Source organism: Anabrus simplex, chromosome 2 (genome assembly GCF_040414725.1).
Source record: "Anabrus simplex isolate iqAnaSimp1 chromosome 2, ASM4041472v1, whole genome shotgun sequence".
Taxonomy (NCBI): domain Eukaryota; kingdom Metazoa; phylum Arthropoda; class Insecta; order Orthoptera; family Tettigoniidae; genus Anabrus; species Anabrus simplex.
Window position 1 is genome coordinate 614,077,666 of NC_090266.1, and position 13,322 is coordinate 614,090,987.

At 38.9% G+C, this 13,322-nt stretch overlaps 1 protein-coding gene across 4 annotated transcripts in view; it reads right to left on the bottom strand.

The window, feature by feature from the left end:
- The window catches only part of LOC136864264 (N-fatty-acyl-amino acid synthase/hydrolase PM20D1), a 372,268-nt gene that overhangs the window by 95,087 nt on the left and 263,859 nt on the right, over positions 1 to 13,322 (bottom strand). For all 4 annotated transcript variants that reach the window (XM_067141018.2, XM_067141017.2, XM_067141015.2 and 1 more), the window contains one exon: positions 1,573 to 1,659. In XM_067141018.2, the coding sequence (XP_066997119.2) occupies positions 1,573 to 1,659 (87 nt within the window). The remainder of the gene's footprint in view (positions 1 to 1,572; positions 1,660 to 13,322) is intronic.

The window sequence follows — 13,322 nt, forward strand, 5'->3', positions numbered from 1 at the left end:
CTCAACCTAATTCCTGGATAACACTCTACCCTGGTACCTTTTCCTCCACACACTTTCTCCACGTGTCTAACGATGGAATCTCCCATGACCAGAGCCTCAACCCTACCCACCTCGTTTGATCCCCTCCCCTCCTGGTCAGCCCTATCTTTCCTGATAACTGCAGAAGCTACTTCCTCCTCCGTTTTCTCCTTCCCATGACCCTGTTCCACCTGTCTTTTCCTATCATCTACTCTACATTTTCCTTTCCTACCTTTTCCCTTCCTCCTACTCCCACACATCTCAGCAACAGTTCCCTGTCCCTCATCTTCCTTCTGTTGTTCTACCTGGAGTGACTCGTACCGATTTTGCACAGACACCTGTCCTGAATTCTGATCCTGAATAGAGCTCTTAGCCTGCAATCTCCTTCCCCTTAGAACATTAGACCACCTGTCTTCTACAACTCCTCCCTTTCCTTCCCCTCCCTCTTGTACACCTACTGTAACCTGTACGTTGTTTGAGGGAGTCCTATCTTCCTTCCTGTCTTCTGTGAGAATCCTAATTATCTCTCTCAAACTTTCCAACTCCTCCCTCATACCCCTCAATGCCTCGCCACACCCACAGAAACTACACTCGCGCTCCTTAGCCATTCTTTACGGGGGGAAAAAGGTTGGCTACTTTCCTGCAAGTAGATAATAGGGGAAGGTTTAACTCATCCAGTATCTGATTACTGCTCAAGTTTTGACAGTCGGATAATCTGGCTCTAACAATGGCACAGAAGAATGATTGCAAGCAGTCAGCTGATGTGTATTTATGGAATGGTTGCAATTGATGTGCTGGGCCCCCAACTTGCCAGATCTTAACTCGATCGAACACATCTGGGATGTGATTGAACGTGGCTTCAGAGCTCAGTGCCCCCTCCCCAGCATTTACGGGAATTAGATGACTTGTGTGTGCAGATGTGGTGCCAACTACCTCCAGCGACCTACCAAGGCCGCATTGCTTCCATGCCAAAACACATCGCCGCTGTTATCCGAGCCAAAGGTGGACATACCAGCTATTAGGTAGGTGGTCATAATGTTCTGGCTGTTCAGTGTATATTTCATTATACTGTCATGCCTTTCAGCATTTGGTCTTTAAGCTTCTGTGAAATAACTAACCTTCCACAACTGTCTATTTGCACTAGCTATGTGGTCTCATTTAGTTCCTATGTTCTTATATTTGAATCATTAAGAAGTGAATATAATCATCAACGCCTTGATCTCCCTTTGCTTCCCTTTGCCGACCCCATTATTCTCCTAGGTAACTTATCTTTCTCTATTTGCCTTGTATAACCTGTGAGTGTCCTCCTGCCATTATTCCCAACTCCTTGTACCAGTAACCACACTCACTACTTTCATGTGTGTTACTTCCAGTTTATCATACTTCACATATAATAAAATCACATTCTTTTCTAGTCCACTTCATGTCACATTAGTTTTGATGTTAGTTTTTATGACAAAGTAGTAGCTAAGTACTAACAGGGATTCAGATGATCCCTAGATGTAAACTAACAACATATGCATACAAGTAACAAAGATTTTACGATTTACTTACTTCTTCATCATGGCCAAATGCAATGTAGAATGTTCTTTGAGGTCTATGTCCCTTTTGAAGCATATATTCCACTGCTTCCATAATTCCCTGAAAACAACAAATTTATAGCTTAAAAATTAAGACACATGTATTTTTTTGTTTTTGGAAAATTCACTTGAGGTGGAGGGTGTCAAAAATTTAAGATGTTACCGGTGTGGATATTAGTATTTGGAATCTCCTTAAAAAATAAAGATACACATATTTTTTTGTTTTTGACTTGAGAGAGGACTGTTTCTCACATGTACAGTTCAATGTCGCATGTTCCATAGATAGCTCTGCCAATAGTCCGCTCATCTCAGACCCAAAACGCATCACCACAAATGTGGTTTACAAAAAAATTACTAGGGTAAATGAAACTCAGTTTTTTGGTGAGTTTTTATACTTTAGGGATTTTCAGATATTGTCTTAGTGCTGTAGTGAGGAACAATTACTGTTATCAAATTATGAAACCCACTATGGCACTACATCCCAACACACTGCCTTTAGTACATCCCAAGAAATCTTATCAATCCCAGCTGCTTTTCTACCTTTTAACTTTAGTAGCTTCTTGGAAATTCCTTTACTTTTCCAGTATTAGTAACCTCCTTTACCTGGACATTATCCTAATTTTGAGCTATCTTAACCCTCTTGGAGCCAAGAGCCGATCTAGTCGGCCGCTCCCCATCAGCTGGAAGAGGCCAGAGCTCCGCCTCCACTCTACTACTGTAAAGTGCCAGGCCGTTTTCATTGGAAATACATGTATTTTAAAAGTCACGTATATCTACCGGTGTATAGCAAATACCGGCATGAAATTTTCTACATATCGACTACGTAGAATAAGAAACTGGTTTGGAGTGATATAAAGAGTCAAAAACGTTTTATTGTTGATTTATAGTTGTCGGAAACGTTTATTTTTAGGAAGAGAAAAATATTTTCGCACTTTCTCTCTCATTATCTACTTTGAAAAAATAATTTACGACACAAAAGAATATGTATAATGTATTTCTAAATACAATTCTATAGAATAACTAATTTGAACGAGAAAAATAAAAATGTAAAAAATAAAAATTCAAACATATGTCACTAATAAAAACAAGACAATTTTACTCACCGATAAAATTCGCATGTATGTATCGATGTTTGGCAAGTACTGACAACAAATTTTCTACGTGCGGACAACACAGTATTAAAATAAATCTGAATTATTAAATAAGTAAAAAATAGTAGTTGATATTATAGTTTTTGTTTTCAGAAAAAATAGTTTCTCGTTTTCGGTTGTAGTATATAATAGAACAATAATTTTACAATACAACAGAATTTACGAAATTAAGAAATGTACGGCACTAAAGCCGTGATTTGCTTTGACCTACTAAGCGACCGCTGCTCAGTTCGGTACCTGCAGTTTACAAGGTGAATCGTGGTCAGTGAGACAGATCCTCTCAGTAATTATTCTTGGTTTTCTAGACCGGGGTCCGCTCACCGTCAAATATCTCCTCAATTGCAATCACTTAGGGTCACTTAGATTGAGTGAACCTCGAATCAACCCTCAGGACCAGGCGAAAATTCTTGACCTGGGCGGGAATCGAACCCATGACCTCCGGGTGAGAGGCAGGCACGCTACACTTGGCCCGCGGAGACCGGCATTTAGGTAATGATAGAGGACTATATGTGACTATAAGGTTTAGCAGAGAGTAAGTGAAAAGTAAATTGAAGTGTGATATAGGCAGAGAATCAGACAGAGGGGCATGTTTAGGTACAAGAACTTCCTTCAAGGAGACAGGAGGTTGAGGAATGTTGTCGGGTTCATTGGGACAAATTTCCACAAAATGTTCTCCAGAGACATTGTCATCATAATCATATTCGTTATAACTAGTTTCATCTACCACCATATTCTGAGTAGCTTTAGTTCTGTTAGACACAATTAAACGTCTCTTCTTTAGCTGCGGTGATTCCGCGGACGTGTCCGGTATAATTTCGTCGCTACTCTCTGAACTAAATTCCTTATCGCTATCCGATAAATCATCAGCGTAAACTTTGCACTGTTCTAAATACTGCATTAATTTATTGTCATCAATACCTGCTGAAAAATTATCACGTGAATAACATGCCATTTTCCTGTCACAAATCCACTCACTGCAAGGAGCAATCTCTTACTGACCGGTTAGCGGTATTTGTAAACACAGGGAACGACTCTTGTGAAAGGTATAACACCCTCTTAGAACTGCCAAAGCAAGGCCAGGCACACAATAACGTGTAGCCCCTTTACTACAGGTTGTAACAAAAGTATGCACTTCACTATAGGTTGCCTCAACATTACGTATATCACAGAATTTTAAGCCGGCCGATGTAATCGGCTCTGGCAACTTCCAACTGGATTGTTAACGGCCAACCAGATCGGCTCTGGCAATTTAAAGGGCGGATGCTCGCACTACCGCCTGGCACCAAGAGAGTTAAATAAATACTTCTGAACTGCGTTCTTTAAGTCCTAGCATATACACTCTCCTTGTTCATTAATGATCCGTGAAATGTCCTTCATGGAGCTTGTTTCTGCCTTAAAGTGCCAATACATATCCTATTTTTTCCTAAAATTCATATGATTGCCAATTATGTTTGCAATATATTATTCTTAGCTGACTTTCTTTGTTAATTTCAATCTCCAAGTACAGTGTCCACCAACCGGATGACACGTGACATTGAAGAGCCCATGAGACGTAAGAGCGCAAAGTGGTCAGGCGCTTCGGTTGTAGAGTGGCATGAAGGGACCGACTCACTGGCAAGAATTAAACATTCCTTGACGAATTCACCGTCACTGAACGGTTTAAGTTTCTTTGCAATCAAATATGAAATTTTAAAACTCAATCAAACTGCTGCCTCATTGATCAAATGCCCGACAGAGTTATTTAATTGATCTTTCAGTTCTGCAATTACCCGTACCTGTTCTTTGCCTTGATTCTGATCATAATCTGTAGCGTGACACAAACTGTACTGACATTGTAAATTATATATTTTTACATACCGTAGCTCTTTTCCCAAACTAAACATTTAGCTGCAGCATTCCTATCGTTTTCAACAAATAAATATAGATCTTCGCATAAAGATAAAAAGATCAGAGGCTTGTCATACTGTGATGTGCTTGGTTCATCCATCCTTATGTAGTGAACTGCTAACACCACTATGTACGGCAATAAAAAGTGAGGCAGTCCCTTTGTCCCACTCTATGAGCGAAGTGCGTGACCACTCTGCGCTCTTACATCACACGGGCTCTCCGATGTCACACGTCAACCAATTGGTTGACACTGTCCTAGTAAGTTCCTTCAATCTCTCCTTACTTCCACAACCAGAACCTATTGGACTGAATACCAATTGCTGACAATCTTGGTGTTGGAACTCAGTCCAGATCATTTTGGGAAGTAGAATTCAGGCTATAGAAGTGCCACAGTGAATTGTTCCTGTATTGCAGGAACAACTACCTTAAGCCGGATCCTAGGAGTGCCCCAGAGACCTGTACTTGGACTGTTTCCTTTTTTAAATTTTTTACAAGCTGTTTTATGTCACACCGGCATAGATACATCTTATGGCGACAATAGATTAGGAAGGGACTGGAAGTAAGAAGGAAGCAGCCGTGGTCTTAATTAAGGTACAACCGGACGAGTTAGCCATGTGGTTAGGGGCACGCGGCTGTGAGCTTGCATCTGGGAGATAGTGGGTTTGAACCCCACTATCTGCAGCCCTGAAGATGGTTTTCCATGGTTTCCCATTTTCACACCAGGAAAATGCTGAGGCTGTACCTTAATTAAGGCCACGGCCGATTCCTTCCAACTCCGAGGCCTTTCCTAGCCCATCATCGCCATAAGACCTATCTATGTCGGTGTGTTGTAAAGCTACTAACAAAAATTTTTAGGTACAGCTCCAGCATTTGCCTGGTGTGAAAATGGGAAACCATCTCCCAAACTCATACATACAGAGACAGTGCAGGATTTACAGAATGATATCATGTATGATCTTGGGATTCATGAAAACTGGTTCAATCACAATAAATTATTCATTAATTTTAAAAAAAGCAAAATGTTAGATTGCTCTTAAGCAGTCTGGTTTTCATTAATAGGTGTGAAGTAATACAATTTTAAAATATACCACTTACCAAGGTGAATGAATTAAAATATCTGGGATTGATAATTGACTTTCAGTTGGTTTGGGATGCCCACATTAATTATACCATAAAAGAAAATTTCTTCACTCATTGGTGTCATGCATAGATTATGCTATCCTACTTCCAATTTTCTAAAAGAAGTATTTACCATTCAATGTTCGATTGTCATTTTCAATACATGTGTGTCATTTGGTGTTGGTTCAAAAAAAAAAAAAAGCACTCATACAACAACTTCAGGCCCTAGAAAATAGAGCAGTTAAAAACTTAATGGTGTTGACTATTCCAATAGAACCAACATTATTTTCAAGGATACTAATATATTCAAAATTGATTACCGGTATAAGATACAATACAATGCTATTCTTTTGAAGTGGTACACAGGTAGAACTTTCATAAAGTTTAAATTAACCAGCAATGCTGATGTTCATAACTACAATACAAGAAACTCTAATAGAATATATCTTCATCCCAGAAAATCAACCAAACATGGAGAAAATAGTGACAATCACAAATTGTCAAAACTATACAATGAATCATCTCCATATGTACTTGACATTCAAAAAAACAAACAAAAGCGAATGTGGACATAAAAAGTTATTTTACATAGATCTAGATGTTAATTTGTTCTGTTATGATATTGTCACCATTGAATATTTATATTATACTTATATTCTCTGATGTTGCTCAATATCTTATGTATATTGTTCCATTCAATGGGCAGTTGCTCATGGGAGTCAATCTTTCAAAAGATTAGGAAGTAGTTTTCAGCAGTAAACAGTGTTCACTTTATTAATTTTAGCTGCCCATAGTGGTAATTACAGTATATATGTTTCTGAGTCTTGATAAAGAAATCTTTAAATATATATGTACAAGACAATAAACACACTGAATGAATGATTCACTTATGCAGTTAGGAGCTGAATAACTAGAACCTTTAGTCATCCAGCTAACATTGTTATGAGCATCAAAGACATCACATTCAACTTAAAATATAGAGCACTTCCAGGCATGCTTAACTGCTAGAGACAGGCACAATGTTAAGGAAAATTTGCCAAAATATGAAAATAAAAAATCAAAATCTGAACTACATGGCCTGAAACAATTTAGATAAAGTTTATAGGTTAAGTTTTGTCTATTATCTTAGATCGTACAGTAGGATGGCGGGCATTTCAGAGGAACATTCTATGGCCATGTTGTCCCAAGATGTGTCCAAGGATTTCTCTCTCCAGGCACCCATGGCTGCACCGAGTACCATCTTGAGACCTTCCAGGGATAGCTCTAACTGCGACAACTTTTGGATTAACTTTTTTAAATATGATCCACTCTGATGTAGATGATCTACTCTTATTGGATATCCATTTGTTGCCTTTTGTAACTTTTCTGATCAATTCCATTCTCATTCCTCTTCTGGGTTTCAAACTCATGTCTCTGCAATTCTTTTCAGAAGTTCTTCACCCTGGATAAGAGTGATAGAAAAAAAAGAAAAGAAAAAAAGATGGAGAAGAATGAAGAATTTAATAAAGTGAAAATTTTACCAAAATTCTATGAAATATGAACATATTTTTCACGGGAATTTACAGAACAACTCAGTATTGCATGTTATGAATAGTGAATCCCTGAGTCTGTAAAACTTGCCATTTTCAGTAACTCATCACCCCTCAGCTCACAATGAGTCGAGTTAGCATAAGACTACTCTACAATAAAACAATAATTTTATTGTCTTTCAGAATCTTGAAGCCCTTACACTGAGAGAACAAAATAAATCTGTCTGCTAGGTCATCAGCCCAGAGGCTGGTTGGATCCTCAAATAGCACCACCAAAGGCTATGCAGTTATAGGGAAACAGCAAAAACCAATGGCAGAGCCCAAATGAGGCGTACTAGGCAATATGAGGAGCGAGGAAGTTTGCCATTGCTTTCCTCACTGGGCCAGAATGTGCCACTGCAGCATGACTGACCCTATAAGCAACACCTTTCATAACATTCAGACACTATTTGTGCTCCGAATGTCATTACTCAGCACCACCCATACCCCATCAACTTCCATATTGTCACAGCCATGGATGAGACTGGGACTTCAGTGGAAGCTACACTTTGCTCTGGCCTGTGCCAAGAGACGGATACAAAAGTACTGCATCCATCAAGAAATGGCAACAGGTGCACAAAATAAATAGGTGGCTATTATAGCAACACTAGTTGCAATATGCTTCAAGTAGCTTTTTAATATTTTCTCCCAAAAGGTTGCGCTTTCTGGCGGTTAGCAGTGATTCATACAATTAAAAAGATTGCTTCACATCACATGATGTAATGGGAGCACACTTGCATCATGGTACATGGAACATTTGCAGGGCATTCACTGCTGTTACCTTGGAGCACCTTATAACTTGATAGAGATTAGAGTATGATGGATTGAAGTTTCCTGAAATATCTTGACAATATCTGGAAAGTCCAGATCATTGTGGAACTCCCTCGATAAGGGTGGTGGAAGAATAAGAAGAAGAAGAGGAGGAGTTTCATGAAATATTAACATTTTATCAAAAGAAATATGGCAATTTTGTTCTCAGGAATTTAATTCTACAACTTGCAAGTCATAAAAATCCTTGTTCCTATAGCACTAGCAGCCATAGTTTAGAACATGAAATTTCACACTTTGCCTATTTCTATTAATCACTTTACTGAATATTGTTTACAAATAAGCACATGAAGGTAGATAACAGCATTATGGCTTTAGAGGTTGAATTCAATGTTGTCAAACTGAAATCATTCACAGAGGTGTTTGGCAAAACTTATCCATTGATTGAAAACATGTTTACATCCTAAGGCTGAACTGGCAAAGTTCCACTAGGTGTTTATCCAGAACTGCAGAGAGATTTTGTTGATGAAGTCAAAATGAATCAAGAACCAGACCACTTCATTTTCAACATTAGGAAAAAGACAGTTATCCTGCCATTCTTAGAGATGCATGTATGTTCAGTCCTCAGTCTGAAGGCTGGTTGGATCCTCAACAGCTCTGCCGTGAGCTGTCATAAATGGCCTAGGCATCACTGAAGAGGCGTACTAGGGAAATGTGGTGTGAGGTAGTTTTCCATTGCATTCCTGATGATGATGATGGTGATGATGATGACGATGATGATGATTGTTGTTTACAGGGGCCTAACATCTAGGTCATCTGCCCCTAAGGATATGAAATGAGATGAAATGTAATGACAAATTAAAAGTCCAAAATCCTCCACTGACCAGAATTCAAAACGTGAGGACGAAGAATAAATGGATGGGTATGAATTTAAAACAATCAGTGGATCCGACCCGCAATGCCTCACATTCACAGAAACTGACATAAAACAATAGTATTACTGACCAAGGGACTGCTTCTATAGCATAATACTGAATCGATGATGCTTGTAGTCTAAAGGAGTCCAAAATCTAAGTCACCGGCCACTCATAATGATACTTATCGCTAGGAAAGTAGAACCATGGTATTTGTCATGTTGCGGTGCTAATCAAAAGTAGCGTAGACTCCCCGTATTCCACACATTATGGTACTACTCACAGGCAATGAAATTCGCACATGTAATACACACCTATGGTGTTCGCACATTGCGGCACAATTTACATGCAACGCAAACCTATGGTGATATCACATACGTGTACTAACTACAGGGACTCACACTATTCCGTAGTCTTCCTCATATAGTGGGTACTAATCATAGGCAAGCCAGAACCATGGTGTTGCTCCTAAAGTGGTACTAATCACAGGTACTGTAAAAGCCAGCAATGCACTTTGTTGCTACTAATCACAAACCTATTTTGTACCTAACCTAGTGGTACTACGCACAAGTAAAAGCGACCCATGGTGTTCCCCGTGTGGTGGTACTAATCACAAGTAGTTTCATGGTTCTAATACAATCATCCCTTAGTTGCCTCTTTTAGTCACCTCTTATGATAGGCAAGGGATACCATGGGTGTATTCTTTGTCTGCGTCCCCCATCCACAGAGGGTCGTTGCTTTCCTCACGAGCCAGAAGTTGCTCTTACATATCAGTCCGCCAAGCCCACTGAAATGCATGCAACAACCGACCCTATGAGCAACATTTTCACACCATTCATAACAGGGACTGGCTGCATAAGGATTGTCATTACTAGCATCGCTCATAACTCAGTCACTTTCATATTGTCAAAACCAAGAATAAGACAAAGACAGATCAATGAAAGTAACAAAATTGCTCTAGCCTATACCAGAAGACATAGTGCACTGCAAACACTAGGTCCCAACAGCAAAGGCCAATTCTTAGAGATAAGTTGGGATATGAGCATATAGAATGTTCAGTTGCCCAGGTAACATTGTCAAGTTCATAAATACAACTGCATAAATGAATCCAGTGTGCTTATTGCTTTGTACATTCTTGCTTACAAGAGTTGCTTATGAAGACACATAATGTATAACTACCGCTACTGTTTACAGCTGAACTTTCTATTTACTGACAGGCTTTTCACAAACATTCCTTGTAAGAATAGGATGAGGTAAGCAGTAACTGGGCTGAATTACAATTACTTGCAAAATAGTTTACTCAATTTCAATTACAAGTTACTTTTTCAGCAAGTAATCAGTAAATTTACAATTACTTCACACAATGCCAGTCTTTAGGAAGTCAGTGACTTTGTTTCACATGGGGCTGGAATGATACCGAAGTTTGCAAAGATAAAGATATTGCATCTTTCTGAGTGTTCTTTATTTTCTTTTAGGGGCTCCCTGGCCGAGGCGGTAAAGGTGTGCTCGGTTCGCCCGGAAGGACGTGGGTTTGAATCCCCGTCAGGAAGTCGTAAAATTTAAGAAACAATATTTCCACATCCGGAGGTGCATATGGCCCTGGGGCTCACTCAGCCTACATCAAAAATGAGTACCAGGTTAATTCCTGGGGGCAAAGGCGGCTGGACGTAGAGCTAACCACTCTACCGAGGTTACGGATAGTGGAAGCCTTTACCTTTCACCCCTCCAAGGGCCTTCATGGCCTGTACAGAGATGACTTTGCTTTTTTTTTTCTTCTTTTTTTAAATTTTCTTTTAAACAGAGATGTTAAATGGCTACCATCAATGAGTGAGATTGCACGTGATACCCTGAAAAGTTTCAAGTAATTGCATTTCACAATCATGTTCTCATAAATTTGAGGGCCAACTAATCCAATATATTTATTAAAATAGGCGAGTGGAAAGTGTTTAGCCATTTAGGAATCAAATGTTTCTTTTGGTTTCATTATAGACCATGTGCAAACTCAGGAGTGGTTGTTATCCAGAACTGCAGATAAATTTTCCTGGTGAAGTGAAAATTAATCAAGAACCAGACAGCACTTCATTTTCAACATTAGGTGAAAGACAATTTTATTATTCTGCCATTCTTAGAGATAAGTTAGAAGATGAGCAAATAGAACGTTCAATTGCCCATATAACATTGTCAGGATCATAAATACAACTGCAACTAATACCTGACAAATATTTACACATACCTAGATGCTTCAAAAATTGCTTTCCATTAAAATAAATGGTTGAGAATGATTAATTATAGAACTATCATTATCATTTTTTTGCCCACAGGTCAGTGTGGGGAGAGAGAGAAATAGAAAGAAAACACGAAACGGCAAGGAGAAGAAATGGGATTGATGAGGATAGAGCCAATCTATTTGAAGATGGCAGTAAATGAACTGACTGATTTGCACTTGTTTGTTTCTTTCCATTAGATTTTGCTTACATGATACAGCTCTCCCTCACCCCAAGTTGTACTTCTGAAATGTAATCAGCTCAAAATAATCTACACTTTTATGCTGACATTAGCATTTATTTTTTTATTTTTTTAAATTTTTTTGCTAAGGGTCTTAACTTCACACTAACACATCTAAAGTTTTTGGCACCGCAAGGATGAAGTCTGCCTGGTGTGAAAATACGAAACCACAGAAAACCATCTTCAGGGTTGCCAAAAGTTGGATTAGAGTTCACCATCTCCCAAATCGAAGCTCACAACAACATGACCCAAACCATGCAGCCAACTCACTCAGTTTAAGCAAATTTAATGGCAGCTAGAGGAAGATGAGAGGTAACACTGCTCTCCTCAAGTTGTATGTGTCTCCTAGGTGGAGTTCAAGAAGCAACAGTGCTGGTAAATCTGATATTGCAGTCCTGTAGAACCTGCATTCGAGCTACAAGATTTATGGAATAAATAAGAAATTTGCCATTAGAAAACAACTAATATTGCGACATGACTTCATCACAAACACTGACTGCAGTGAATAATAGATATTGTATCAGTCAAATAATTCCTCAGCTCTTTTCTGTGGTGGATGTTCATCATCTTCACACACATAAAGTACAAGCTTAAACCATACAGAAGTTTCCTTTTACTGAGGGAATTTGGGGAGTTTGTTCACTAACACTTTGGAGGTTTGGCCTACCTTTAGCATAAAGACTGTTGTATTTCTTATGTTTACATCCTTTTCTGAGGTTTAGGCTCATTCTCCATAGCATAATACTGAAAATTGCCTAATAAAATGAATTAACCCACAAGAAACAAATATTGTACCTACAATAAAACCTGTTTTCACAAAGCACCAGTAACGCAACACAAAGCACACAACTGATACAACCTCAGATGATGCTGAACTTCTCACCTATTTGGTGCATGCAGGCAGTACTTCTAGCCTTGCACAAGTTAAGGCGACGGAAATATTTATTGTGGATGATATCTTGGACACTATATGAACAATGTAGATACATAACGTGAATTTCCAGCCTTCACTATATTACACCATATGGCCCTTTCAGCTGATTCTGACAAAAAAGGGAAAAAGAAAAATGCAATATTTTGACACTTATCTCTTTCCTTTTTCACTCTTCATATGTTTGAAAATATACAAAAATAAATAAGAATCGGGGAAACATGAGAAGAGCCTTGGAGACAGTTATCATACTCACCACACTTCCACACTTATAGACACTTGAAAATGAATGTTCAGGTGAAATTCTACAACAGTGGACATCAAGAGGAGAAGAACTGTTGAAAATTCAGTTTTTTTTTTGTTTTTTTTTTTGCTAGTGGCTTTACGTCGCACCGACACAGATAGGTCTTATGGTGATGATGGGATAGGAAAGGCCTAGGAGTTGGAAGCAAGCGGCTATGGCCTTAATTAAGGCCCGGTAAAAATTCACGTTTAGTAGGAAATCAAGAATGTCTTGCACATTTATGCAGTAGGGTTTTTATTACTGAAAGCTAGTCACAAATCTGGACATCAGTGTAAAATACATACCAGTGAAAATGGAAGTTGCAACACCAAAAAAAAGAAAAAGAATGGTTAATTCATGTTGATTTTGGAGATACGGAGCAGTGCTAACTAGGTATGTAAACGACACTGGTTTCAGGCCAATCAGATTGTTCATACAGCCCTGTGCGTCTGATTGGTCATGGATGAACCACCTCCTGTATTCTAAGTCCAGTATAGCATAGTGAATGTGAAGTCAGTGAGGTGCAATTCCGTGAAGTGTCCCAGACAAGACCCCCAAGCAACAGCAGCAGAAATTTGAGCTACTGCGGCACCACATG